We start from the raw sequence: 16,376 nt of genomic DNA, 5'->3' as shown, positions 1-16,376 counted from the left end.
TGACTGTCTCTCTAGTGTTACAGAGTCCTGGCAGCTGCCATGACATCACTGAAAGGACAGCCATCCATCAGTGGTGGTGTGTATGAGGCTGTCAACTACTACGTGCTGAACCCCAAGTCCATCACGATGGGCCAGTTGTATGGAGAATTTGATCTGCTCACCCATGAGTGGTGAGTGATTCCAACCCCTCTCCAGTGACTACCCTGAGCCCAGACCTCTGGGGGCTGTGGGCTATGGGCCTCCCTCCCTTATCCCATTGGGAGGTTAGGAGCTCAGGCTCTGGAGCCCAAGTACCTCGGACTCTACTCACCACTGCACTTCCTTGCTGAGTGGCCTTCCCCACCGCAGGGTCTTGGTGCCATCATCCACAGAGTGGGGATTATAATGGCACCATGATTATGATGAGGAGAAAATGAGCTTGACATAGGGAAGATGTCCAGACAGCATGGCACGTACCAAGTTCTCAATAAATGTTGCCTGCTGTCATGACCCCAGAGGGCTGGCCGCCCCTCTCAGGCAGACATGTGCATGCATATCAGGGGAAGTGCATGGAGCTGGAGAAAGGCAGCTAGGTGGAGATCCTCCGAACATCAGCATGTAGGAGCCTTTTCTCTGGAGAAATCTCCAGTCTCTGCTGGGGGTTTCTGCTTGGCTCCAGTGTTCTGGGAGCCCCGTGTGGGGTGGGCGCTGGAGAAGGGGCAGTCATTCATCTTTCCCAATGGGAGTCTGGCCTGCTTCCCTGTTTCTGGTGAAGGGTTTCATGCACACCCAAACTCTTGCATGGGTAAGTGGGGGTCCTGGGGGTCAGACCAGGTCCAGCTTTCCCCGAGAGCCAGTGGTGCTTGCTGCTCTGTCTCTGGGTGCCTATGACCCTCTCCTCCTGGTGGCTGCAGGACAGACGGGATTTTCCCCTCCCTCATCCGGGTGGGGGCCATCGCCTCTGACAGCAACAAGAAGTGGTACATGTTTGATGGGCCGGTAGACGCCGTCTGGATAGAGAACATGAACACGGTGCTGGACGACAACAAGAAGCTGTGCCTCAGTTCTGGGGAGATCATCAAGCTCACAGAAGTATGCCTACCTGTCTGCTTTCCCAGCTCTCCTCTGCCACTGGGTGGCCCTGAGGCCACAGTATGCTCGCCCACCTCATCCCCCTTTCCTCTCAGTGCCAAGGCTATATCCCAGGCCAACCACACATCCCTTTGGTGTCCCTCCCCATCTCAAGCCCCCACAGCTCAGCCATGTCGGGTGCAGCTGTCCAAGGCTGCCCTTCTGCAGACCACATTCTGTGATGCTCTGGGCCCAGGTCCAGGATGACCTCCCACTGCTCTCTGGTTGACTCTAACTTGTGCCTCCTAGGCCCCCTTGCAACTATGACAGACATCTTAGCAACATGCCAGGAATCTGGGAGACGGGTGGTACACACCTGGCCGCACAGCCACCTGCCTGGTATATGAGGTGCAGTTCTCAGAAAAGGAGGGCTCAGAAAAGGAGGTAGAAGAGCAGTTCATGGTAGCTACACTGAGCTGATCTCTTGAACCCTTCTGAGAACACCTGGAAGTTCTGGAGCATAGCATACAGCTCCCATCAGACTCCTCTAGGGCTCCAGGGACCCCAAAATACCCTGGTCCTAGGCTGCCCAGAGAGCAATCAGGAATCTCCTAACTGTGGTTCTCCTCGAGACTCCAGGGAGAGCTCTGTTAGCAGCTGAGGACCAAGGGGTTCCTCTACCCCAACACTGCTCCTGGTCCACAGCCTGCCCCATGGCCTCCCACAGCTGCAGGATGGGCAGCCCCTCCCCGTGGTTGTGCAGCCCTTTCCCCGGCCCTTGGAACTGGTGACCACTCACTCACACAGTTCACCTTGGTGCCAGGCGATGACCATGATGTTTGAGGTTCAGGACCTGGCAGTGGCCTCCCCGGCCACCGTGTCCCGCTGTGGCATGGTGTACCTGGAGCCCAGCATCCTGGGGCTCATGCCTTTTGTCGAGTGCTGGCTGAGGAGGCTCCCTGCCTTATTCAAGCCCCATGAGGAGAAGTTCAAGGCCCTGTTTGTCGGCTTCCTGGAGGTAAGCGAAGCCACAGTGTGCCCAGCCCAGGTGGGGTAGCAGGGAGCTATGGCCACCAGCCACAGGAGCTGGGTGCTCATCTGCTGTAGGGATCTATCACTTTCGTCCGGCACTCGGTAAAGGAGGTGATCGCCTCAACCAACAGCAATCTGACCATGAGCCTCCTCAAGCTGCTAGATTGCTTCTTCAAGCCATTTCTGCCTAAAGAGGTACAGCTCCGAGCAATGGGGCTGGGTGCCTGCTCTTCCTGCCCCTGCTCCCTATGCCTGGGCACCCGAGGGCCCTGAGCCCCACACCCAGCATCCCGGAAGGGAGATTCAGATTGGGTCATGGGTTACCCATTCCGGTCTGCTGTGGAGATGCCAGACCATGCAGTGGAGGCCCCAGGTGGCCCCCGAAGCCCCGCTTCCTCAGGCTACTCAGCACTGTTCTTGCCTGGGCCTGATGTTGTCCCCACTGTCCCCAGGGCCTCAAGAAAATACCCCCTGAAAAGCTGAGCCGCATCCCAGAGCTGATTGAGCCCTGGTTCATCTTCTCCTTGATCTGGAGTGTGGGCGCCACGGGGGACAGCGCCAGCCGCCTCAGCTTCAGCCACTGGCTCAGGATCAAGATGAAGATAGAAAACGTGAGCGGCGGCAGACTCCGGGCTGGGCTCCCAAGGCTGGGTGTCCCAGGGCCATCCTTGGGGCCCGGCCCCCAGGGACAAGCAGACACACAAACTCCTGGGCCTCACAGCCTGGTTTTCCTCCGTCCCCTGGCAGCTGACCATGCACTTCCCAGAGGAGGGGCTGGTGTTCGATTACAGGCTGGAGGACGCAGGCATCAGCAACACCAATGACGATGAGGATGAAGATGAGGAGGGCAAGCAGGTGAACACAGGCTTGTGCCTAGGGGGCAGGACAGGAAGGGCCCCACTGGATGGTGGCTGTCCTCCTCAATGAAAAATGATTACAGGGAGGAGACCATGCTGATGGCCACAGGTCTCAGGTGGGGGTTATTTGCATTATGTCATGGATCCTCACAGATACACAGTGTAGTTCTTATTGTATCCACTTTCCAGACAAATAAATTGAGGCTCAGGACAGTCATACCCAGCCAGTGGGCGTCAGAACTAGACTTTTCCTGGGACCAGGAAATGTTAGCATTCCTCCTTTCCCAACCATATGCATTGCCTCCTCAATGTTGATGCTGCTCCCAGGGATGGTTGCTTAATTCTATCTAAAAGTCCCATTTTCCTAGGAACTGGATGTCCTTGGGGCTGGGCAGCAAGCCCTCCTGGCTTGCCTTGGTGTCCTATCCTTCCTATCAGCCAGTGATGGCTCCGAGAGCCTACTGTGCTTCCAGGATCAGGACCCAGCCCAGGAGGAGGAGGGGGCAGAGAGCGTCTGTAGAGATGGCCACTGCACGCTCCTGCTAGGGATCTCACAGGGCACATTTGAGTCTACAGTCAGAACTGTCCCCAGTGTGACCTGTGGTTTGACCATAATGAACACCCTCATCAGGGGAAGTTGGCCAGCTGGGTGGAGGCTGTGGGTGAAGGAATTCATGCAGGTAGGGGTGGTTGGGGGAGACCAGGCAGGGGATCTCTCATTGTCCCAGTGATGCCAACTCCTCTGGTTTTGGCTCCATACCCTCGGGTAGCCTGAGATGAAACAGCAAAAGCCTTTGGCTTCTGGGCCATCCAGTTTCCAGAACATCTCCCTGATGCAGAGATTCAGGGTCTGGCAGTCCCTAGGAAGCCCTCAACCTGGGCAGCTTGTGCAGAGAGTCCCCCACTCCCAGGGGTTCATCCTGGGATTTCCCACTCTGTGCAGAGATTCAGACATGGGGCTCTCTATTTCAGTCAGAAGCAGCCCCTCTCCTAGGTTCTCCTGCCAGGGTCTGGCAGTGCAGTTCCTTGACCCTCCTGGTGCACTTGGCCAGAGCATGGTGGGGTGGAGTTCCAGGCTCAGCCCTAAGCTACCTATGGTTCCAGATTGCCTGGGTGAAGTGGATGGACTCCTCCACTCCATTCACTATGATGCCAGATACCAACTACTGTAACATCATTGTGCCTACTATGGACACGGTGCAGATGTCCTACCTGCTGGACATGCTACTCATCAACCATAAGCCTGTGAGTGCCCCTGCCATGCCCTGCCTCACCCACACCAAGGCCCAAAAGGCAGTGGGGGCAAGGGAGGATGGCTCCCATATTGACAGGGTGGACAGCTCCTACTGTGTGCCAGACCTTGTAAGAGTTTTAAACACATGACCCTGGTTCTCCTAGGTGCTATGCATTGGGCCAACAGGCACGGGGAAGACCCTCACCATCTCTGACAAGCTCCTCAAGAACCTGCCGCTAGAGTACATCAGCCACTTCCTCACCTTCTCAGCCCGGACTTCGGCCAACCAGACCCAGGACCTCATTGACAGCAAGCTGGACAAGAGGCATGCACTCTGTTCCTTTCTACACCTAGTGTCCTTCCAAGCCTGGCTCAACCAGCCACTCTCTCAGCTCCTTACCGAATTATGCTCTCGGGTTTGCCAAAAACTTCCTGGAGGGCCCTGGGCTGTCTTGCAGACTGCTCTGGAGCCATCATCCATCAGAAATCCCAAGCCATGGGTACCCACCCTGGGTTGCGTACTCGAGTGGGGCTTGATATGGGCCTGCCTGCAAGGCGGGACTCAGCCTGAAGGGAGCCCAGACTCAAGGCGGCCAAGTGTGATGTCCCAGGATGTTCAGAGGGGAACAAGAGGCTGTTCAAGAAGTCTAACAATTCAGAGGAGGCTGAAAGCAGTTGCTATCCTGCCACCCCTTGATTCCCAGAGGACCTGGTACCAGTGGGTACTGGGCTCACACAGCCCCTCCCCACAGGCGAAAGGGTGTGTTTGGGCCGCCCCTGGGACGCAACTTCATTTTCTTCATCGATGACCTGAATATGCCGGCCTTGGAGACATATGGCGCCCAACCACCTATCGAGCTGTTGCGCCAGTGGATGGACCATGGCGGCTGGTATGACCGCAAGGTCATTGGTGCGTGCTGGCTGGCCCAGCGGGGTGCAGGCTGGGTGTGCTGGGCAGGGCTGGGGGCCTCTCCTGTTAGGCAGGGTAGGCAGAGGGCCTAGTGCCCACAGTACTTTTAGAGGGTCCACAGAAATGTTCTGATTTCTTTTAAAATCACCAGGAAAATGAAGTTCTAGGTCAAAGAATGTTTTTAATGTTTAATGTATTCTACTAATATATTTATCTTTAGTCCAATACTGTTATAAATTATAATTTTTAATGTCTTTATAGAGGAGGAGGCCCCTGAAGGCCAAGTGCTTAGGGCCCACAAAAGTCATAATTCAGCCCCAGGTAGGGCTCCCTCCTGACCTCCTGCCTCCACTCCAGGATCCTTCAAGAACCTGGTGGACATCAACTTTATCTGTGCCATGGGCCCCCCTGGCGGAGGCAGGAATGCCATCACCCCACGGCTGACACGCCACTTCAACTACCTGTCCTTTGCTGAGATGGACGAGGTCAGCAAGAAGCACATCTTCTCCACCATCCTGGGCAGTTGGATGGGTGAGCACTGGGTGGAAGTTGGGGAGGCCCTGGGCAAAGGCAGAAGCCCAGGCCAGGTAAGCTACTCCTAGGACGGCTGGAAAGGGTGGAACGGTGGAGGCAGCGACCTCAGCCCTGGCTTCACCCTTTACTCAGCTATGTTACCAATTCATGAACCTCTCTGAGCCTCAGTTTCTCCATCTGTATGATGGGTGATGATACTAGTGTCCACCATCCCAAGTCAAGAAGGTTAAATAGACATTGCATGTAGCATCTAGCATGAAGCCTGGTGCATGGTGATTGCTGAATATATGATTTATACACACGCACACTTGTGTATTCACCTGCATAAGTCCACACTTATGTTAGTACTTGCTCAGAAAAGCCGGTGGAAGGATGTTACTTTTATAATTCAGGGAAAGGAACCAATATAGAATAGACAAAGAGGCCCTCACCTTCCATGGGGTTTGGGGAAAAGTCTACATCAAGATGAGGTTTTCCCCACCAGCCCACCTCCTGTCTAACATACACTCTGACCTTTGAACTCCCCTTGGCACTGTCCCAGGTGGTGGGTGATGGGCGTCAGCCTTCCCTCCTCTGGCCTGGCCTGCCCTGCCCCAGTGGTGATAGGCCAGAACCTGCCTACAGGCTGGGCTAGGGGTGGGGACCACATTGCTGAGGAGGGTGGCTGGTAGGTGGCTGCTCTGGAGGCTGGCCAAGGTGGGCAGCGAGGGACCTACCTAACTCTGAGCCCCATGTCTTTCCCTCAACTCTCTAGATGGACTCCTCGGGGAGAGAAGTTACCGGGAGCCTGTGCGTAAGTACAGGCCTGGACAGGGCCTGTATGGGGTAGGACACTGGTTCCAGGGTGAGCCCTGGGTTCCAGTTGGGTGTGGCCTAGGCTGAGTCCCAGTGGCCACAGAGAACCATCCTCAGGCTCATATCGGGACGCTGAGCTACTGCCACAGCAAACACTTTCAGAGGCTCACTCGACCATTCCTATAGCAGTCATCCTTCAGTGCCTGGGTGGTGTTCAACCCATAGTAAAAGCAAAGTCAATGTGAGTTAAATGGATTAATAAAGAAACCCAACAAATTCTTACCCTGTGTAGAGAAGCAGAGGCTCCAAAGAGGCTGGCCCTATTCAAAGGGTGGGCATCTCTGCTGTGAGTGGGCATCTCTGCTATAGCAGCCTCACACAGGGCAGATCTGGTGGTCATTGCAGCAGAATAACCAACCCCTTCAGACCTCCAGCCCTGGCTCAAGTCCCACCTCAGCTGAAGGAGGCCATCAGAAGACAGCGCCCTCCTTAGACTTCCAGGTCTACCACTCACCTGTACCCGGGCCTCCCTCAGCCCTGTCTTCTCTCCTGTTGCTTGGAAAGGACTAGCTTTCTCCTGGGTATAGCCAAAGAGCCCTTCTCTGAAGCCTGAATCCCACCGCAGAGTGTCTGCTGGAGGATGTGGCTCCACGTCCCAAGACACTGGATGTGTGTGGCCCATCTCTCTGGGGCCATTCTTGCCAGCAGGCAAACATGTCCTGATTTCCCGTCTTAACAACAAAACTAACACAGCCACTCTGGGCCCCTTCCCGTTCACCCTGGCCATCTTTCCGTTTCTCCACTCATGTTGACAGCACAGCTCCAGAGCATTGTCCCTTCATGCTGGCACCAGCCACCCTTCCCACTTTCCCCTGTGTCTCACTCCCTGGAGAGTGCCCTTGTCATGGTGGCTTTGTGTGGCCAGATCAAAGGTCAGCTCTCAGTCCTAATGTTCCTGGGCTCTTACTGTTGCTGGAGGGTAGCCCTTCCTCTCAGGTCAGGTCACCCCCATTCCTCATCCCAACCTCCCATCCAGCCGTCTATCCATCTCCACCTGTAGCCAAGGGACCCATTTCCATGTTCATTTGGGTCACATTCTTCCTCTGCTCAACTACAGGCAAGAGCCCAAGTCCCAACAGTGGTAGGCAGGGCTACCCCAGCCCCTTGTCCCCTCTCTGCTCTCACCGCCCCACCCCCCAATCGGTTCTTAACACTGCAGTCCTCGGAACACTTGCTCTGGTCCTGGGTCCACTCACATGTCCGCTGTCCAGCTCTCCGCTCTAGTGCCCCTCCTCCTGAGCCCTCCCGCCCCTGACCAAGATTACATCAAATGCCTCCAACCCTGGCCCCCCTGATACTCTGCTGCGGCTGGCCTCTCTGTAGCCCTTTACTGTTGGCTCTGCTGCAGATCCATTGGCTGCCTGGCTCCCTGCAGGCAGCAGCTGAAGGGTGAGGAGTGTGTCGGCTGGGACCACCCTCTGTGCCCAGGACTGAGGACAGTGCCTGTGATAACAAACGGAGGAACCCGTCTTTGGGGCTCATGAGCCCTCTTGCCCCTTCTTGTTTTCCACTTCAGGGGATTCCCTCTGCCCCAGGTTCCCACTGACAGAATTTTGGTTCCCAGCAAAGAATTGAATAGTTTTTAAAGAACCAAGAACCTCAGTTACATTAGTAAGGAAAATGCAGGCTGGTGGTTGCAGCAGCTCCGGGGGGCTGGTAAGCCACGCAGGTCATGGCTGAGCTCCAGGCCCCTCACATCCACCATTTGCACTCCTGAAGCCACTGTTGGCCATGTGACCCTCCCCTGCTGGGCTCAGAGCCCCACAGGGCAAGACAGTAGGGTCCCTGCCCAGCACTGACCCCATTCGTACCCCCAGTTCTGTGGATGTGTCCCAGTGCCCCAGTGGGCAACAGACTGTGTTGGTAATGAGGCTGTAAAGGAGGGCAGAGCTCAGAGCAGGAGATTCCTCACCCCAAGCTGGGGGGTACCAGGAAGAGCTTGTGGGGAAGATGGCATCCAAGAGGGGCTGAAGGATGCGCAGAACCCAGGCCCCCAGGCTGGGGAAAGGGCATCTGGGAGAGAACACAGCACTGGCAAAGGCAGGAGATTAGGATCCACAGGGATCCCCTGCCTGTGTGACCCAGGCCCACCTTCCTGTTCCCACAGCTGGGGCCCCCACCATCGCCCACTTCACGGATCCCCTCGTGGAAGCCACTATCATGGTGTACTCCACTATCACCTCCCAGCTGCTGCCCACTCCAGCCAAGTCCCACTACACCTTTAACCTGAGGGACCTCTCCAAGGTCTTCCAGGGCATGCTCATGGCCGACCCGGCGAAGGTTGAGGTAAGGATCTATCTAGCAGGGTTCCTTCCAGTGTTCAGTGGAGGAGAGCACACAGTGCCCTCATAGTCCTCTCCAGCCCCTTGATTTTGGCCTAACTGCTCAAACTCTGCCCAGCCTTCACCTGGCCAGGCCTTGAGCAGGGCTGGGGGTACGCTGGGCTCCAGGCCCCCTTTCCTACAGCTGAGCCATGTCTTGCATGTCAAATCCATGCCTAGAATGGCAGTGGTCATGGGGATCACACAAAAGGACCCAGGGCAAGGCAAGGGAGAGCGAGGGTTCCTAATGGAGGCCCTGTGCAGAAGCTCTGGAAGGAAGTATGAGTAGGATGCATCCCAGGAACCAGAGATGCCCAGGTGGAAGGCACAGAACTGCAGCAGGGAGTAGGCTGTCAGTGTGCCGGGTGGGCTGGAGCAGACTGTCAGCTGTGGGGGCCATAGGGCCTGAAGGCGATGGGAACCATGGGGTGAAGGGGGGCAGATTTGCACTTGCAGTGGGGGTGGATGGGTCAGTGTGTACAGAGCCTGGGACCAGGGAGACTTGGTGAACAGGACGGATGCCAGCCCTGACCTTGCCAAGCTAGGGTCAAATAAGTAGAGATAAGGGCCTGGGGGCTTCTGGAGGGCCATCCATTCACCCAGGGGGAGGTGGAGAGCTGGGATGGAGGTGGCAGCAGACTTGGAGATGGGAGCAGAGTCAGAGGAGCTCACCAAGTGGCTGGATGTGGGGCGTTGGGAAGGTGTAAGGAGAACAGTCATCCCTCCTGGGTTTGGGGTTTGAGGAGCCATGGGGGCCCTGAGAGTGGAGAAGCTGATGAGCAGCTAATGCAGCTGGATCTCACCTGGGCCTGGAGCTGAGGGAGGGGACAGCACGGCACAAGGTGGGGTGCTCGGTTGGCTGCTGCCCCTGCACACTGCCCCAGCCAGGTCTCGAGGGCAGGGGCCAGCACTAACGTGGGGTGGCTGCAGGACAAGGTCCAGCTGCTGCGTCTGTGGTACCACGAGAGTTGCCGCGTGTTCCGAGACCGCCTGGTGAGTGAGGAGGACCGAGGCTGGTTTGACAAACTACTGGAGAGCCACATGGAGCGCTGGGAGGTGGCCTTTGCCGACATCTGTCCCTTCCAGCCCATCCTCTATGGGGACTTCATGTCTCCAGGCTCTGACGTCAAGTCCTATGAGCTCATCACCAGTGAGAAGAAGGTAAGGGGCCCCTTCGCTCTGCCCCCTGTGCCCTGGGCCCTCCACAGCACTACGAACAGACCACCACACTATGACTAGAGGGTCAGGACTATAAGGGCCAGCCCTTGCCACTCTAGGTCCCATTGCCTCACTTTGCAAAAGGGCACAACGGGCCCTGCTTGGCCCACCTCTGATGACAAGCCTGTAGTTCACCTAAGACAGGCTCTGTAAACATGGACATGCTGGCCTGTTGGAGGGGCTCTCATGCTGCCCATGGAGGGGAGGACCCCTGAGTCAGGACCTCAGGGAGGCACGGAAGAGACCTCGTCAGAGGCCTCGGAGCTGTGTGGCTGCAGTGGCCCCCCCAGTGGTTTCCCTCCACACACATCCCCTCCTAGTTCCCAGGAGCTCCCATGAGGGCCCCAGGTCAGTACACCAGGTGAGACCTGGAGGAAACAGGCAGGGCTCCAAGCCCGCCCCTCAGGCCCCTGTGTGTATCCTACATTGAAGGCTCAATGCCCCTCCATGCACAGAGGAGCGGGGCTGACCATGGGAGGGGGGCATCCCCTAGTGCATGGGGGATGGAGAGAGGGCCCAGATTTCCCCATCCTCCCTGGCCCCAGATGATGCAGGTGATTGAGGAGTACATGGAGGACTACAACCAGATCAACACAGCCAAGCTGAAGCTGGTCCTATTCATGGATGCCATGAGCCACATCTGCCGCATCAGCCGTACCCTGCGCCAGGCACTGGGCAACGCGCTCCTGCTGGGCGTGGGTGGCAGCGGCCGCAGCTCCCTCACACGGCTGGCCTCGCACATGTGAGGACCCCTGGGCATGCTGGGTAGCGGGCGGCCGGTGGCCGGTGGCAGGCTGTTGCTTCCATTTCCGTTCTTCTGGTGGAGTTGGGACCATGCTGGGCCAGGTCATCCAGCCACACGCTACTGAATGCCCTGGAAAGGGGAGCTGGGCTCCAAGGAGAGGCAATAACAGTGCCCCGTGGTGCTCTAGGGTGGGAGGCATGGCTGCAGACATCCAGGAGGAATTCCTAGGTCAGGTGGCCACAGGCCTCCCCTCAGGATCAGAGCTGGGAGGATGGAGAAGTACATTCCAGGCTATGGGAATAGCTTAAGCAAAGGTCTGGAGGAAAGAGAGAAGGTTCAGGGCCTGGAGAGTGTGCAGATCTGCCCAGGCTGGGAGCCAGACTCCAGATGGCTGGGGGTGGGGTCTGGCTATCCCCCACTCAGCACTTGGCCTCGAGCTCTGGTATGTCTCCAGGGCCGAGTACGAGTGCTTCCAGATTGAGCTATCCAAGAACTACGGCATGACCGAGTGGCGTGAAGATGTCAAGAAGGTCTTGCTCAAGGCTGGCCTGCACAGCCTGCCCATCACCTTCCTGTTCTCCGACACTCAGGTGCCGCTGCCACGGACAGTGGGCAGGGTCCAGGGTGGGCTGGATACAACCCCGTCCTGGTGTGGCATCCTGGAAAGTGGTCAGTCCTTCTTGCCCAGGTCCCTGTCTGGTGGGGTGGACGTTTAGAAGGATGGCTGGGATGCAGGGTGGGGGGCCAAACCTAGCCTGTCAGAGTTAGGGAGACCTAGATCACTACTATACCCCAAAAGTAAAGAAGGTCCCTGGCACCATGGCTGACCACAGGTGACACCACCTTCACTGGCCAAAGGCTTCCCACCTCAAAGACTGCAGGACTTATGCCTGAAGCACTGTGCCCCTGGTGGCCCTCTTGGGGGCTGCTGCCTCTAGGGCTCCCCAGACATGAGGCCTGTCCCTAGGTCTCTAAGAGGAAGTGAGGTTGTAGCTCCGGGGTCTCAGAACAAACAGAGTAGCACTTAAACCTGGTTGGTAGGCGGAATTGGGCCGAGACAGGAGCCCTGGCATGCTTTCCACTCTGTGTAGGGTCCCCCCCGTTCCTAGCCCTGCCCCTACCTCCTAGCAATGACTTCTTTCTGCCTATGGCCTGCTTTCCTTCTATGAGGAAGCTGAGGCATAGAGAGGGCTGGAAAGTGAGAGTAAGGTACCATATCTCTCACCCAGGGCCTGGGACCCTTCCACAGCTCAGTGGTGATGTTCAGAGTCTCTGCTGTAGGGCAGGCCTGGGTATGAGTCCTACACCATGACTTACCAGGTCACTTGTATGACCCTGAGCTTCTCTGAGCCTCAGTGGCATGGTCTGCTGTGAAGGTCCAGGGAGACCTGCACCCAGGGGCCATTATCAAGCCTTAGCTTTTGTACTCTCATCTCTCTCCAGATCAAGAATGAGTCTTTCCTGGAGGACATCAACAATGTTCTGAACTCAGGTGATATTCCCAACCTCTATACCTCAGATGAGCAGGACCAGATTGTCAATACCATGCGGCCCTATATCCAGGAGCAAGGCCTGCAGCCCACCAAGGCCAACCTCATGGCTGCCTACACTGGGCGTGTGCGCAGCCATATCCACATGGTGCTGTGTATGAGGTATGGGCAGCCATTGTGGCCATGCAGGGACTGCGGGGCTGGGCAGGGATGCACCTGGGCCTGCCATGAGGAGGGTCTTGGGCTCCTAGGGGCGTGAGTCAGTGTCTCATTTGGACTCTTGGTCCCCTAGCCCCATTGGAGAGGTATTCCGAGCCCGCTTGAGGCAGTTCCCCTCCCTTGTCAACTGCTGTACCATTGACTGGTTTAACGAGTGGCCAGCAGAGGCCCTGGAGTCTGTGGCCACCATGTTCCTGAATGAGATCCCAGAACTGGAAGCCACCTCTGAAGTAATTAAAGGACTGGTAGGTGTTTTGGTGAGGAGCAAGCTGTCAGCGTTTAGGTTTGGGCTTAGGGTCACTGCGGCCCAGCTGAGAGTCCCAGGCCCAATACTGAGGGGCATTGGGGCAGACAGCTTTATCCATTCTAAGCCTGTTCCCTCATGTGTATCATGAGACTGCCACAAGTTTGTCACAGGGATATAGAAGGTTGGACACATGTTACACAGTCACTATTTCTTTCATTCCCTGAGGGCTTTGTGGCAGTTTTCTTCAAAGAGCCTCCTAATAACAACTGAAGACCACAGATAGGGGGCTAGATTTGTCTGGTCCAACCCAAGAGAGTGATGGTCACCTCAGGGCCAAGAACTATAGTGAGACTGTTTCCCTCTCCAGCTATGCTGAGGTCCTTGGATCCTCTGTTATCACAGATCTAGCCTCCATGGGGTGGTTAGGGAGGCGGGGTGTCCCACCTTAGGACTCTCCGAGGCAGGTCTTGGGAGCTGTGACAAGGGCACTGGGCCAAGATCTGGGAGACACCTGGGTCCGTGTTCAAAGGCAGCTCTGCCTTTGACAATTGTGTGAACCAAAACGAGCCCCTTGACTTCTCTGGGTCATGGGTTTTTCTTCTGCAGAATGAATGACCTTGATCTAGAGGTTATAAGGATCATGGGAGACAGTGAGTGTGAGAGGCACTGAGCTTCCTACATGTGGCCCCCTCCTTGGGATCCAACTGCAGTGGCTTCAAGGGTACCCTGGTGCCCTGTCTTTGTTGGAGGCTCTACAAGGCTGGCATCAGTGGTCTCCTATCCACAGATTCAAGTTTGCGTGTATATCCACCAGTCGGTGGCCAGGAAATGTGTGGAGTACCTGGCCGAGCTGGCCCGCCACAACTACGTGACCCCCAAGAGCTACCTGGAACTGCTTAATATATTCTCCATCCTAACTGGGCAGAAGAAACAGGAGCTGAAAACTGCCAAGAATCGCATGAAGAGTGGCCTTGACAAGGTGGGCCAGGGTGGGACTTTGTGAATAATGGCTAGCCGCCCATGGTACTGCTTGCTGTGGCTTAGACCTGCCCCAGGGAGGCCCAGCCCACCCTCTCAGTCAGCAGCCTGCAGTGTTTAAATGGGTAGCTTCCTCCCTTACCAGCTGAACAAGGTCAAGGCCAAAGCAGGTCAACCCCACAGATTCTCAGAGGACTGCTCCTTTCCTCTAGGGCTCACTGGGCAACCAGCCATAACCTGTCACTTATAAATTAGGGCGGGTGACCCTGCATGCAGGACACTCTCCCCAGCCCCCTCCAGGCCCAGCTCTCTTTCTGGTACCCTGTCACACCAGATTTCCTCTCTGTGTCCCCCATCCACCAGCTGCTGCGTACTTCCGAGGACGTGGCCAAGATGCAGGAGGAGCTGGAGATGATGCGACCCCTGCTGGAAGAGGCTGCCAAGGACACCGTGCTCACCATGGAGCAGATCAAGGTCAGCTATGCTCCCGGGCCCTCATCCCTGATGTCTGACCATGTCTGAGGATGCTCGGTGTCCCCATGCAACCACGAGATGGCTGGATGCCTGACTTCTGCAGGTTGCTTAGCCCCTCGGTTCCTGTTTTCTTCAGTCAGTAGTCATTTGTTCATTCAACAAGTGTTTGCTTGGAACCTATTCTCTACCACGCCCTGCCCTGGGCAGGGGATGCAGTGAAGAGCAAGACAGGCAATCCAAACCCTGATCATCACAACATGGACTGAGTGGCAGGTCACTTCTGGCAGCTGTGCAGCCCAAGTCTCCTGAGTCTTCACGAGATCCTCAAATTCTAGGGCCAGGTCCTTCATAGCTGACATCTCAGATTCGCAAGTTCATTATGACAGCTTTCTGGTAGAAGCAGTCACACCTGCTCTGCAAAGTCAGTGTATTAAAAATGTTTCCAGCAGATAGAAAGAACATGATGTGGGGGACTGCCTTTCTCTGTCTTGCATGGTGATGCCCTGAGGGCTTAGGGGGTCCTTTCCTGGAGGGCAGTTGTGCTCAAGCACGCAAAGCCCTGAGCCCCATGCCAGGCCCACCAGAAGCACTTGGAACAGGCTTCTCACATTCCCAGAGCTCCGAGATGGCTCTTGGAGGATGGGGACATCCCTGCCCTCATTTCTCTTTGCCTGGGGAGACTGAAAGGTAAGAGGGGAGAGAAGGGAGGGGGAACATCTGTCCCTGACATGCCACCAGCTGCGCCCTCCCTGCCTTTGGTCCCCAGGTGGACACAACCATTGCCCAGGAGACCCGGAATTCAGTGCAAGCAGAGGAGATCAAGGCCAATGAGAAGGCCAGGAAGGCACAAGCTATTGCTGACGATGCCCAGAAGGATCTTGATGAGGCACTGCCTGCCCTGGATGCAGCCCTGGCCAGCCTGCGCAACCTCAACAAGAATGATGTGACCGAGGTGAGTGGCCAGGCGGCTCCCAAAGCTCCCCTGGCATCTGTCCCAGTGTCTGGGGACCCCAGACCCCCTGACTCCACATGCCTTAAGGGTCATGTGCTGAGAGGTATGGATAGAACCAGGCCTCAAACCCAGCTGCCTGTCCTCACCTCCTTGAACCTGCCCTCAGGACCCAGGCAGGCACATGAAGAGGGCTTGGGGTCTGAGCATCTAGGACCTTGTGGTCAGGCCTGGGTGTATGGTGGAGCAGAAGGAACCACAGGTCGGGGCAGACGTGGGGGGATACCCAGGCATGCCCTTTGTCTGTGGTAGTAGGAACTGGGTCTGTGGGATCTACCCATCTGATGGCTGTCCCCGCCAGGGGTACCCAGGCAATGATGAATCTCCCCTGGCCTGACCCACAGGTCCGGGCCATGCAGCGGCCACCCCCAGGCGTGAAGTTGGTCATAGAGGCTGTGTGCATCATGAAGGGCATCAAGCCCAAGAAGGTGCCCGGAGAGAAGCCCGGCTCCAAAGTGGATGACTACTGGGAGCCCGGCAAGGGGCTGCTGCAGGACCCTGGCCGCTTCCTTGACAGCCTCTTCAAGTTTGACAAGGTGAGCGTGCCAGGCACAGAGCGGGCAGGCCCGTGAGTAAGCCCAGGAAGTGAGCAAAGGAGCCTGCCTCCCCCACCCCCCAGTGCAGGGCTCTTTGTTCAGTCTCCCTTTGCCTGACCATGGGCAGCCCTGTGGCCACAGAGCTGACTGGGACCATATCCTGGCCCCCCAGGAGCTCTCTGGCTGATGGAGTGACTGTCACTCCAAAGCTCTGCAGCCTAAAGAACCCCTCTCATGCCCTTTCCTCCCTGAAAACTGCCATGGCCTTGGCCTAGACTTTCACTGTCTGTGTAACCATCGCCTTTCCCTTGGCCTCAGCTGAGGTTCAGCTTCTCCCATCTGTCCCTGGGTTTCTCTGTCTGCTGTCTATCTGGGGCTCTCAGTATCCATGGCCATGTCCTCCCCCAGGGGCTGCTTCATGCTTAGGTCAGCCTGGATCCCACCCTCCTCTTAGGGGACCTTCTTCAGCCCAGAAAGTGGGTAGGGGATAGTTGCCTGTGCACCTGGCCCCCACCATCACCATGAGTCAGTATCAGGCCCCAAGTACCCCAGGCTGCACTGAGGGGGTGGAGATAATGGCCCATAGGCAGCTGGACCCCTAGAGACTTCCCCATTCTTCCTCCTCCACTTCCATCAGTCTAGAAACCAGAAGCCGCACAAGCCTAAT

At 56.7% G+C, this 16,376-nt stretch overlaps 1 protein-coding gene across 1 annotated transcript in view; it reads left to right on the top strand.

Moving 5' to 3' along the window:
• The window catches only part of DNAH1 (dynein axonemal heavy chain 1), an 81,897-nt gene that overhangs the window by 54,343 nt on the left and 11,178 nt on the right, over nt 1–16,376 (top strand). Inside the window, exons 36-56 of the mRNA XM_049097883.1 lie at nt 16–170; nt 894–1,071; nt 1,874–2,068; nt 2,158–2,277; nt 2,535–2,693; nt 2,830–2,937; nt 4,044–4,184; nt 4,338–4,498; nt 4,926–5,083; nt 5,441–5,614; nt 6,372–6,410; nt 8,580–8,758; nt 9,724–9,954; nt 10,557–10,753; nt 11,211–11,346; nt 12,200–12,408; nt 12,539–12,710; nt 13,500–13,691; nt 14,054–14,164; nt 14,931–15,116; nt 15,518–15,709. Of these exons, the coding sequence (XP_048953840.1) occupies nt 16–170; nt 894–1,071; nt 1,874–2,068; nt 2,158–2,277; nt 2,535–2,693; nt 2,830–2,937; nt 4,044–4,184; nt 4,338–4,498; nt 4,926–5,083; nt 5,441–5,614; nt 6,372–6,410; nt 8,580–8,758; nt 9,724–9,954; nt 10,557–10,753; nt 11,211–11,346; nt 12,200–12,408; nt 12,539–12,710; nt 13,500–13,691; nt 14,054–14,164; nt 14,931–15,116; nt 15,518–15,709 (3,393 nt within the window). The remainder of the gene's footprint in view (nt 1–15; nt 171–893; nt 1,072–1,873; nt 2,069–2,157; nt 2,278–2,534; nt 2,694–2,829; nt 2,938–4,043; nt 4,185–4,337; nt 4,499–4,925; nt 5,084–5,440; nt 5,615–6,371; nt 6,411–8,579; nt 8,759–9,723; nt 9,955–10,556; nt 10,754–11,210; nt 11,347–12,199; nt 12,409–12,538; nt 12,711–13,499; nt 13,692–14,053; nt 14,165–14,930; nt 15,117–15,517; nt 15,710–16,376) is intronic.

This window comes from Canis lupus, chromosome 20 (assembly GCF_003254725.2).
Source record: "Canis lupus dingo isolate Sandy chromosome 20, ASM325472v2, whole genome shotgun sequence".
Taxonomy (NCBI): Eukaryota; Metazoa; Chordata; class Mammalia; order Carnivora; family Canidae; genus Canis; species Canis lupus.
The sequence above is the reverse complement of the archived record's forward strand: the minus strand, read 5'-3'. Positions and strand labels throughout refer to the sequence as shown.